This window comes from Trichechus manatus, unplaced genomic scaffold (assembly GCF_000243295.1).
Source record: "Trichechus manatus latirostris isolate Lorelei unplaced genomic scaffold, TriManLat1.0 scaffold00024, whole genome shotgun sequence".
Classification (NCBI taxonomy): domain Eukaryota; kingdom Metazoa; phylum Chordata; class Mammalia; order Sirenia; family Trichechidae; genus Trichechus; species Trichechus manatus.
The window spans coordinates 19,353,147-19,366,175 of NW_004443960.1; the positions used below are offsets into that span (position 1 = coordinate 19,353,147).

General features: G+C 38.1%; 1 protein-coding gene across 1 annotated transcript in view; it reads left to right on the plus strand.

Annotated features, from left to right (window-relative positions):
* The window catches only part of LOC101344283 (ATP-binding cassette sub-family A member 3-like), a 223,043-nt gene that overhangs the window by 123,647 nt on the left and 86,367 nt on the right, over nucleotides 1–13,029 (plus strand). Inside the window, exons 16-18 of the mRNA XM_004373451.2 lie at nucleotides 792–890; nucleotides 5,322–5,484; nucleotides 7,101–7,401. Of these exons, the coding sequence (XP_004373508.1) occupies nucleotides 792–890; nucleotides 5,322–5,484; nucleotides 7,101–7,401 (563 nt within the window). The remainder of the gene's footprint in view (nucleotides 1–791; nucleotides 891–5,321; nucleotides 5,485–7,100; nucleotides 7,402–13,029) is intronic.

Genomic DNA, 13,029 nt, shown 5'->3' on the forward strand with positions numbered 1-13,029 from the left:
ATAATCTTCTGAACCTGATACACTTGAAAATCTTTCCTGGAAAATTATTCTTTAAAAGACTTGATGTCTTCACATCACATCTGCTCAACTACCATAGATCTTCTCTGGCTATTTAATTATACAGCTGTCTCTTAAGTCTTCGGCTTCTACTGCATCTATTCCATTTTCTATTTTTGAGTATCTTTTCTTCTTAACAATCTGAGGATGATTTTCTTTTTTGATTTACTGAATAATAGGAACCATAGCATATTGTTGTTGTATGCTGTCAGTTCTGACTCATAGCAACCCTTCAGGACAGAATAGAACTGCCCCATAGGGTTTCCAAGGCTGTAATCTCTACGGAAGCAGACTGCTACATCTTGCTCATGCAGAGCATCTGGCAGGTTTTAACAGCAGCCCTTTCGGTTGTTAGCAGCTGAGCATTTAACCACTGTGCCACCAGGGCTCAGTGAACTATAGCATATATATGTGTAATAGGTTAACTCATATCAACTAGCTAGGGTTATTAACATATAGAGTCTTTTGTATTCTTATTAGAAGACCAAAATTATGTATATCCAAGAACTAAGTAGAGTGGAAAGCAAGTTGTTATAGCAATTTGATAGTTCCTTTTTATTTCTCCCACATTTCTGATTTACCAGAGGCATAGAAACTATAATAAACATTGTGGTAAAGAATGGTCTGTATTTTTCCCACTGCTCAGGGGAAATCAGTTTAGAATAAAAAATATATATAAGTATGAAAGTAATATATTAGTGCTAGTTTTTCTCTTCCTTTCCTTCTTCATCTAGGTTTCAAGTTTTGTTTACTGATCTGGAAGAAAGACAGAAAGAGCTGGGCATTGCTAGCTTTGGTGCTTCTGTCACTACCATGGAAGAAGTCTTTCTTAGGTGAGTAATGATGCATGGGAAAAAGAAAAACTCTGGAAGGCAAGGACAACATTTAATTGCCCTTTCTAAGCTCACCAAATTTTCAGATTTCACACATTAAAAAATTTAAGGGCAGCATGGCGCTGTAGACAGAAGCACTATGCCATCCCTCTGCAGCAAAGACCTGAGAAACTAAGTAAAACAGATACAAATGTCAATCCTGGAGCCCTAAGCACCAAATGAAGGGATAAAGAGCCCAACTAAGCACCAAATGGAATCTCAGTGATAAAACTAAAAGATTACAACAGGGAACCAGAGAGATCAATCTGTAAATGATAACAATGTGAGAAAAAATAAAAGAGGGAATAAGCAGTGTAGGTACAGAACTTTCAAATAGAGAGGAAATCAAGGAAATATCGCGTAATAAAAGACTGTTTCAAACTTAGGAAGATAGAGGTACTTTTCAAGGTAACACAAAGTTAACAAACCTACTTATCAAAATAAGAAAAACAGTCTCACACAAAATCAACAAAAACAAAAGAAATGAAAAAAATCCACAAACAAAAGGAATTCAGCACAGGAGAGTGAGAGGAACAAGGAAAACGTCAGCACCGCAAAAAAAAGCACTACAAAAGACAGCACTAAAGTCACACGTATCAATAATCACACTGAATGTAAATGGCTTAAATGCACCCATAAAGAGACAGAGAATGACAGAATGGATTAAAAAACAGGACTCGTCAATACGCTATCTACAAGAGACACACCTTAGAAACAAAGGCATAAATATATTACAAATCAAAGAATGGAAAAAAATAGATCAAGCAAACAGCAATCAAAAAAGAGCAGGAGTGGCAATACTAATCTCAGATAAAATAGACTTTAAAACAAAATCTACCATAAAAGACAAGGGCATTATATAATGATTAAAGGCACAATCTACCGTGAGGACATAACCATAATAAATATCTATGCACCCAATGACAGGGCACCAAAATACGTAAACTCTAATAGCACTGAAAAGAGAAATTGACAGTTCCACAATAATGGTAGGAGACTTCAACACACCACTCTCGGTAAAGGACATAGCATCTAGAAAGAAACTCAGCAAAGATATGGAAGATCTAAAGGCCACAATCAACCAGCTTGACCTCATAGATATATATAGAACACCCAACAGCTGCAGAGCACACATTCTTTTCCAACACATATGGAATGCTTTCCAGAATAGACCACATCTTAGGCCACAAAGCAACCTTCAACAAAATCTAAAACATTAAGATAATACAAAGCATCTTCTCTGATCACAATGCCATCAAAGTAGAAATTAATAACAAGAGCAAGGAAAAAAAAAATCAAATACATGGAAAATCAAATACACTGAAACTGAATAACACCCTACTTAAAACCACTGGGTAATAGAAAAATTCAAAGATGCAATCAAAAAATTCTTGGAATCAAATGAGAATGAAAACACATCATACCAAAACCTTTGGGACACAGCAAAGGCAGTGATCAGAGGTCAATTTATAGCAATAGATGCACCCATCAAAAAAGAAAAAAAAGACAAAATCAAAACATTAGCTACACAACCCAAACAAATGGAAAAAGAACAGCAAAAGAAGCCCACAGCCACGAGGAGAAAGGAAATAATAAAGATCAGAGCAGAGGTAAATGAAATAGAGAATAGAAAAACAGTAGAAAGAATCAAGAAAACCAAAAGTTGGTTCTTTGAAAAGATCAACAAAATCGACAAACCACTGGCAAACTGACAAAAAAGGAGAGGAGGTAAATAACCCAAGAAATGAAATGGGGGACATTACAACAGACCCAACTGAAATAAAACGGATCATAACAGAGTACTGTGAAAAACTATACTATACAAATTTGAAAACCTAGAGGAAATGGACAAATTTCTAGAAACACATTACCTACCCAAACACAAACTGAAGTTTGAAAATCTGAACAGACCAATAACAAGAGAAGAGATTGAAAAGGTAATGAAAGGACTCCCAACAAAAAAAGCCCTAGCCCAGATGGCTTCACTAGAGAATTCTACCAAACCTTCAGAGAAGAGCTTGCACCAGTACTACTCAAACTATTTCATAACATAGTAAAGGAAGGGATACTTCCAAATTCATTCTATGAAGCCAGCATAACCCTGATACCAAAACCAGGCAAAGACAACAGGACCCATACCTCACACCATACACAGCTAACTCAAAGTGGATCAAAGAAACATAAAACCAAAAACTATAAAGACCATAGAAGAAAAAATAGGGTCAATTCTGGAGGCCCTAATACATGGCATAAACAGGATACAGACCATACAAATACACAAACACCAGAAGATAAACTTCAGAAGATAATCTTCTAAAAATTAAATACTTATGCTCATCAAAAGACTTCACCAAAAGAGTAAAGAGAACCTACAGATGGGGAAAAAAATTTTAGCTATGACAAATCTGACAAAGGTCTAATATTTAAAATCTACAGGAAAATTCAACACCTCTACAACAAAAAGACAATCCAGTTTAACAATAGACAAAGGATATGAACAGACACTTCACCAAAAAAGACATTCAAGGGGCTACCAGACACATGAGGAAATGCTCGCGATCACTAGCCATTCGAGAAATGCAAATCAAAACTACAATGAGATACCATCTCATCCTGACATTATAGGCAGTAATCAAAAAAACAAAATAACATGTTGGAGAGGCTGCAGGGAAATTGGAACTCTTAAGCATTACTGATGGGAATGCAAAATGGTACAACTGTTCTGGAAAAAGATATGGCACTTCTTTAGAAAGCTAGAAGTAGAAATACCATATGATCCAGCAATTCCACTCCTAAGTGTATCCTAGAAAAATAAGAGCCGTCACATGAGTAGACATATGCACACCCGTGTTCGCTGCAGCTTTGTTCACAACAGCAAAAAGTTATGGAAACAACTGAGATGCCCATCAACAGATGAATGGGTAAACAAACCATGGTACATACATACAATGGAGTACTATGCAATGATTAACAATGATGAATCTGCAAAGCATCTCACAACATGGATGAATCTGGAGGGCATTATGCTGAGTGAAATAAGTGAATCACAAAAGGTCAAATATTGTATGAGACCACTACTGTAAAAACTAATTAAAAGGTTTACACACAAAAAGAAACAATCTTTGATAGTTAAGAGAAAGGGGAGAGGTGGGGATGGAAAAACACTAAATAGACAGTAGGTAAGTGGTAACTTTGGTGAAGGGTAAGACAGTACACAATACTGGGGAAGCCGGCACAACTTGTACAAGGCAAGGTCATGAAAGCTCCATAGACACATCTTAACTCCCTGAGGGACTGAATTGCTCAGCTGAGGGATGGGGACCGTGGTCTTGAGGGACATCTAGCTCAATTGGCATAACATAGTTTATAAAGAAAATGTTCTACATCCTACTTTGGTGAGTAGCATCTGGATCTCAAAAGCTTGTGAGCAGCCATCTAAGATACTCCACCAGTCTCACCCCATCTGGAGCAAGGGAGAATGAAGAAAACCAAAGACACAAGTGAAAGATTAGTCCAAAGGACTAACGGACCACAACTACCACAGCGTCCACCAGACTGAGTCCAGCACAACTAGATGGTGCCCAGCTACCACCACTGTCTGCTCTGATAGGGATCACAATAGAGGGTCCCCGACAGAGCCGGAGAAGTATGTGGAACAAAATTCTAACTCACAAGAAATGACCAGACTTACTGGTCTGACAGAGACTGGAGAAACCCTGAGAGTATGGCCGCTGCACACCCTTTTAACTCAGTGCTGAAGTCATTCCCGAGGTTCACTCTTCAGCCAAAGATTAGACAGGTGTATAAAACAAAATGAGACTAAATGGACACACCAGCCCAGGGGCAAGGATGAGATTGCAAGATGGGACAAGAAGGTTGATAATGGGGAACCCAAGGTCGAGAAGGGGAGAGTGTTCACATGTGGGGTTGTCAACCAGAGTCACAAAACAATGTGTGTATTAATTGCTTAATGAGAAACTAATTTGCTCTGTAAACTTTCGTCTAAAGTACAATTTATAAAAAAGAAAATTTAAGGGGAAGTGGCTTAACATAACTTTAAAATTATCCCATCATTTCATAAAAGAATGGATATTTTAATTTATCCCAAAACAGGAATTAGATGTTAGTCTTTAATTTGAATGAGTTCAACTTAATGAAACATTCATTGCATTGTCCTTGTTTTTCTCACTTTACCCCAAACATCCAGTAGTTCTCTGGTGTTTGGAAACCACTGCTCTACCGTAGTTACCATGTTGCCTCCATATAATGCCCCTGCCAGCCAATGAGAAAATCAGGTAACCTTCTGAGTTGAAGGCTGTGACTCATATTCTCCAAACAAAATATATTGGAGTAGTGTTGAAATGAAATGCTTTGTGCTTTTTTTTGACATAGGGTCAGTCATGTGGCAGATTCACAAGATACGAACGCGATCCAGCCTCCCTTCCAGATGAACAAATTCCTAAAGAAAAACCAGAATGTGAATACATCCATAAATTTTGAGACAGTAGATCGTGCCATCCTTAATGAAAGCTCTACTATTAAATTTAATACTGGGGTAAGCACTTTCACTAAGAAATGTGATGCATATTTGGTTGGGGCATAAGAAGTACATTTTATTTTAATACTTGAAGAAGTGTGGAGTTCTTGATGATAGCAGACCCAGCCGTATGTGGAACAGTCTGTTCTACACCTAATTAATTTCCTAATGCAGAAGTGATGGGTTCTAGATAAAGATATCAGCTGTTACTCTCAACCGCTGTTATTCCTCAGGGTTCTTTTTTTCTGTTTTAGAATTCATTTTTCAATTGGTAACCCAGAAAGTTGCTAGTTCATTGAAGCTTGATTAAGTGCAGTAGTGAAGCTGATTTTTAATAATCAAGAATATTTTATGTTTTTTTAATGAGAATTTTTACTACCTAAAGGATTGTTTTCAAATCAGTATGATCATCCTCATAAGTCTCTCTAAGTTGCCAGGCATTTCTTTCATTCTCCTTCTAAGTTATCTATTCCCCTTATAAATCACCCTGGTTTTGTTGACTATGGAGAGTCTGAAATATAGGCTACATTTCTTTCGAGTGTCCCCATGAATACTTATAACTGAGGGTAGGATGAACCAGCTGAGAAGCAGTGTGGTATTGTACGAAGATTTGGATCCAGACAGAACTGAGTTAGAATTTTTTTTCCCAGCATTTATTAGCTATGGAACTTTGGATTTTAATAACACCTAAAAAATCAGTTTTTGCTTGTATCAGATGATTAACAAATGTGACTTTCCCATGTATGTACATTTCTATTTTTCCCTATTTACCCTTTCACAAAAAATGCAGATGAAAGAAGATTTGGCAGGCTACCTTAGAAAGATTTCTGATCCTTGAATTAGCATATTCTTATATTTTAAAGTTATTTCCAATAGCCCATATTTGTAAAAGCTGTAAAGAACTCTCTTCTGCTTTTAAGACAGTATGAAGCACATAGAAAAATTCTCCCTCATTCAGAGGAATTCCTTAATCAGAGTAAGGACATTTTCTCACTTTGAACCTGGTCAAATATCTTGAAATCTGGCAGTGAAAACATTATGTGCTCTGTGTGTGTGTGTGTGTGTTTATCTCCAAAATGTATTGGAACATTTCCCTTAGGAAATGAAAGAAAAAAAAAAAAAAAACAAAGATCACAAGAGAAATGGATGTGATTTTGTTGTTCTGGCCATAGATAATACACTACTATTAATGAGGAAGATAATCCTGTTGAGATTTTACGTATTTCATATCAAAATCCAGACCTTAAACATTTTATTTAATATTTTACAACAGGGATCTGCAGTCTTTTTCTGTAAAGGGACAGATAGCAGATAGTTAAGGCTTTGTGGACCATATGGTCTCTCTTACAGTCATTCAGCTCTTCCACTGTAGCGTGCAAACCACCATATACAATACAGAAATGAATGGGCATACCTGTGTTCCAGTAAAACTTTGTGTACAAAAACAGGCCACAGTTTGTTGACCCTTGTCTTATATAAACAAAAGACTGATTATGCTATCATCATGTTGGTTCATTTATATAAACTTTATGTCTTCTTTGATAAAATTTCAAAGCATTGATCTTAATGGATTTCAACAGGAATGACCTGTTTAGGTCTATAACTATTGTAATATTTCTCTCTTCTTTCTTTAGTGGTCCCTCTACCACCAGCAGTTCCGTGCCATGTTCATAAAGAGGGCAATGTTCAGCTGGCGCAGCTGGAAACTGGTGTTGCTACAGATACTGGGACTTCTAGCTGTCATTACCTTTCTCTTAAAAGTTGACAGTTTTTCAAATCAGGATAATGAGATTACTAGACAAATGGATTTGGGTCAATATGGTCAAACTATTGTGCCTTTATCTGTTTCTGGGAATTCTAGTCTGACCGTGAATCTCTTTAAACACCTGGAGAGTATGCTAAAATCTGAAAAACAAATACTTCAGAAAGTACAAGGTATGGCTCTTTAAAAAAGACTGCTCTTAGGTGGAAACATATTTTTGTCACTTACAAAGAAAGATCTTAACTTTAGTCTTTAACTACCTGCTCCTTTCTTTTTCTGCCAGTCACCAATCTCAGAGGCAGCTAAACTGGAGGCAAGAAAGCAATGCTTCAGTCTGTAGACTGGTCATACCCAAAACAGGAATACTGAAGGCTTAAGGGGCTAGCTCTCAGAATAAATTTATTTTTTAATGTAGTAATAATAATAGCTTACATTTACTGAGCATTTACTTTTGGCAAAAACTCTGCTAAACTAGCTTTATCTGCATGTCATTTAATCAGAGTGATCGCTGTATTTAGTAGTTATTATTTTCAATTAAATGAGGAGCAATGATATTTGAGGAAGTTGAGTAATTTGCTCCAAATCAGATATCTGGTAAGTACCCTGGGTGGTGCAAACGGTTAATGCCCTTGGCTGCTAACTAAAAGGTTGACATTTTAAGTCTACCCAGAGGCACCTAAGAAGAAAGGCCTGGAGACCTACTTCCAAAAACTCAGGCACTGAAAACCCTATGGAGCACAGTTCTGTTCTGACACACATAGGGTGGCCATGAGTTGGAATTGATTCCACAGCAACTGGTTGAAGAAAATACAAAGACTTGAATTTAACCTGATCTGGCTGGAGTCTGCAAACTTAACCACTCACTGCACCACATCACCTCTCTGAGCGTAAAGTCTCTTCTCTTTCAAGTGTAGTCATTTCTTCCTATTTCCTGTAACTGCCATCTGATCGACAGTGTTCCTTTGCCTGCAGTATTTTTTTTTTTCCCGTCTCCTTCAGGTCCTGTTATGAGAGAAAGATGAAAAATACATTTGGAAATGTTGATTGTTCCATATCATCTTTATCGTAGTTCTACAGCCTACAAATAATAGATGGACTGACTACAATTAATTGTCCCTATTCCTTCTTCCCTGCTAGAATAATAGACATTTGTTAACTGAGGCCACACAGTGAAGAGAGAGGGAAAATGAAGTGTCCTGACTCGTAAAATGAGTATTTTTCTATTACAACATACTGCTTGCATTTGAAAATGTAAAGTGCTTACCTGAGTATGCTTTATTGATAGATCAGTAGCAAGAATGAAAATACAATAGGGTAATATAATAGTCCCATTGATATTATCTGTTTTTGATTAAATGTCTTTCAGTTCATTAGCAAAAAATTATCTAGAAATAGAAAGATGTCCTTTAGGGCCAACCAATCCAACTTTGTTTTAAGAAACCTACATGTACTTTTCAAGTTAATTATCTTAGCCGCAAGGACCTTTAATAAATGCATTTTACTAGTTTTATGTGGTTCTCTCTACTTCAAACTGCATGCCTTTTTAACTTTATTTTTTAGGGTAAGGAAAGGACAAGAAATCCTTTAGAATGTGTCCTCCCTTTTCCCCACACTCCAGAAAAAATACTTTCCAATGAGGAAATAGTTTTTTAGTTAATTTTTCATCTCTTTCTTCTCAAACAGTATATGCATTAGCACTGGGGAAATCACTGTTAACTTTTTAAGCCAACCCATGAAATCAGTGGACATGAGCTTTAAAAAGGTGTTCTAGCATAATAATAACTGATGAAATGTCAACTGCCTTCCCAAACTGGGTTAAACATTTCCTCTTCTACTCTGATAATTTAGATGCATGCTTCTTTTATAGAATTTATCTCACTGAATACAGCCATGCATTTTTCATATGTTTCTCATACTAGACTCATACTTCCTTTACATCTCTAGTACCTAACCCAATTGCTGGGACATAATAAGCACATAATTAAATATAATCATATCAAACTGAATTGAATGTGGAGGTAAGATTGAAAAGGGAGAGACTAGAGTCAAAGCAGTCTGCCAGGATATAATTGTGGTAGTCCAGGCAAGAGAGGAGAAGGGCATGAAACAAAATAGTGGAGCTTAAGGAAAGAAGCTAGGTCTTTCCTTAAAAGATCTTACACATCTGCCAGGGCCAAGACGGCAGAGTATTCAGATACTTCCTGTGGTCTCTCTCACAACAAACACCTGAAAAAACAAGTGAATTGATTATATATGACAATCTAGGAGGCCTGAGTATCAAAGGCAAAGTTGAGGAATCGGACTGTGTGTCAGAGAGAGGGAGAGACCGTTCAGAAGCAGCGAGGAGTTGCTAGACCTGACCTGGCAGGAGCCGGATCTGCTGGCATGCGCAGTGTGGCAAGCAGTGGTGCTCTGGAGGCGTTTTCCATATTGGGAGAGACAGAGTGGCAGAGTCTACTTGGGCCTCCAGAACCAGTGAAAACTGGTGCTCAGTCGGCAAAAGATAAGTACATGCGTCTGACCTACCGCTTGGATCAAAAAACACACCTTTCTCTCATTTACCCGCCCCTTCCCTGCTCTGCACCGGGTCTGGGTTGGCTTCAGCAATTGCCGGGTCCCCTGGGCCAGAAGTAGGACACATCATGCGCCCTGAGCTATTCTCCCGGCCTTGGAGAGAGAAAAAAATTAACAAACAGGAAAAAATAATCTGCTAGCTCCCCTAAGCCAGGAACTCAGGGTAGCCACAGCTTCTTTGCCTAGGCACAGGCATAACGGGTCAATAGACTCTGAATGCTTTTCACACCTGCATAGACCTTTGTGGGCCCATTTCAACAGCGTAGGCCCTCATTACCCTAGTACAACAGGGTATATACCTGAAGCCTAATGAACTATCAGCTATATGGTGAAGTGACAGGTTCGTGACATTTGACACTGCCTATTAAGCAGGGTCCTCACCTACCCACATCAGGGGCCTGAGGACTGGTGGCTCCACCCACACCACCTAGCCACCTGCAGTGGGGGTCCAAGAATAAGTGGTGCCTCCAAGTCCTTACAGCCAATAGCATTGGGTGCCCATAGTCTGGCTGCAAAACCTACCCACCTACGTGCTCTACGGAACAGGGGCATGCTTTCCTCCCAGGCACACAGGCAGCTGTTGGCCCCCTGCCTTGCTCTGTGTGTGACCCCTTCTACAGCCACATACCTGTGCCTACAGCAGTCACCCCTGCCTGTCTAGGACTGTAGTGAGAGCCTGCACCACACACTTGGTGACCGACTACATGGGCACCTGAGCTGAATCCATACAAGAAAAGTAAACAGACTCCTGGGCTCACATACCTAGTAACAAATCCAACCACCTGGTGAAAGGACGTTAGAGCTTCAAACGCACCAATAATCAAAGTAGCTCACACAAGCAGCCTATTGGGGATATCAAATCAAAACAAGAAGCAACGACACAGTAAGCAAACAAAATAAATACAATAACTTATTGATGGCTCAGAGACAACAGTCAATATGAAATCACATAAAGAGGCAGACCGTGATGGCTTCAGCAAGCTCCCAAAACAAACTTTTGGAGGAAGAGAACTTACTGGAATTACTGGAGGTAGAATACAAAAGGTTAATATACAGAACTCTTCAAAACATCAGGAAGGAGATCATGCAAAACACAGAATAAGCCAAGGAAGACACCAACAAAGCAATAAAGGAACTTAAGATTAGAGACGAGCATAATGACACATATAACAGAATCCATAGAGAGACACCAAACAGAAATCCAGAGGGTTAACAATAAAATTTCAGAATTAGACAATTCAATAGAAAATCATAGGAGCAGAATTGAGGCAGTGGAAGTCAAAATTAGATTAAAGAAAGCACACCAATGTGTTTGAGGAAAAATAAAAGGATTTTAAAAAATAAAGGAACTCTGAGAATTATGTGGGACTCTTATCAAGAGGAATAACCTATGAGTGATTGGAGTACCAGAACACGAGGGGATAACAGAAAATACAGAGAGAATTGTTGAAGATTTGTTGGCATAAAACTTTCCTGATATTGTGAAAGATGAGAAGATATCTATCCAAAATGCTCATCGAACCCCACATAAGGTAGATCCCGAAGAAAGTCACCAAGACATATTATAATCAACCTTTCTAAAACCAAAGATAAAGAGAATTTTAAGAGCAGCTAGGGATAAGCCTAAAGTCATCTACAAAAGAGAATAAGACTAAGCTTGGACTATTCAGCAGAAACCATGCAGGCACGCAGGCAATGGGATGACATATAGAAAGCCTTGAAGGAAAAAAATTGCCAGCCAAGAATTATATATACAGCAAAACTGTCTCTCAGATATGATGGTGAAATTAGGGCATTTCCAGATAAACAGAAGCTTAGGGAATTTGCAAAAACCAAACCAAAATTACAAGAAATACTAAAGGGGGTCCTCCAGTTAGAAAATCAGTAACATCAGATAACAACACAAGACTAGAACATAGGACAGAACAACCAGATATCAACCCAGTTAGGGAAGTCACACAAATAAATCAAAGCTGAAACACTGAAAATAGGGAAACAGAGATGTCAATATGTAAAAGATGACAAAAAAGAGGGACTAAAAAATGTAGTCATAGATCTTTCATATGGAGAGGAAGTCAAGGTGATATAAAGAAGTAAAAGAGTGGTTTAAACTTAGAAAAATAGGGGTAGATATTAAGGCAATCACAAAGGAAACTAACAATTCTGCATATCAAAAATGAAAAATATAAAGACTCAGCAAGTACAAAATCAAGAACAATGAAAAAGGTGAAAAGGAAATACATAAAGAAAAATGACTCAGCACAGAAAATTAAGTGGAACAAAGAAACTATCAACAACTCACACACACAAGACATCAAAATGACAGCACCAAACTCATACCTATCAATAATTATGCTGAATGTAAATGGACTAATTGCATCAATAAAGGAACAGTGGCAGAATGGATAAAAAAACACGATCCGTCTATATGCTGCCCACAAGAGACACACCTTAAAGACACAAACTCAAAGGATGAATGGGAAAATTAAGCAAACAACACTCAAAAAAGAGGAGTGGCAGTATTAATCTCTGACAAAATAGACTTTAAAACCCACCACAAAGGATAAGGAAGAACACTATATAATGATTAAAGGGTCAATACACCAGGAGGACAAAACCACGATAAATATTTATGCACCCAATGACAGGGCTCCAAAATACATAAACTCTAACAGCATTGAAAAGCGAGAGCTCCACGGTAATAGTAAGAGACTTCAACACACCACTTTCGGTGAAGGACAGAACATCCAGAAGAAAGCTCAATGAAGACACAGAAGATCTAAATGCCACAGTCAACGAACTTGATCTCATAGGTATAAGGAGAACACTTCACCCAACAGCAGCCAAGTATACTTTCTTTTCCAATGCACATGGAACATTGTCCAGAATAGACCACATATTAGGCCATAAACAAGCCTTAACAGAATCCAAAGTATTGAAATTTTACACAGCATCTTTTCTGACCATAAAGCCTTAAAAGTAGAAATCAGTAACGGAAAAAGCAAGGGAAAAAAATCAAACACATGGAAACTGAACAACACCTTGCTCAAAAACTACTGGGACGGAGTTCTGGCAAAATGGCGCTCTAGGCAGAAGCACCACGCAGTCCCTCCACAACAAAGATCCGAAAAACTAAGCCGAACAGAGAATACAACAATCCTGAAACCCTAAAACATCAAATGAAGAGATAAAGAACTCAGCCAAGCACCAAATGGAGTGAGAAAACT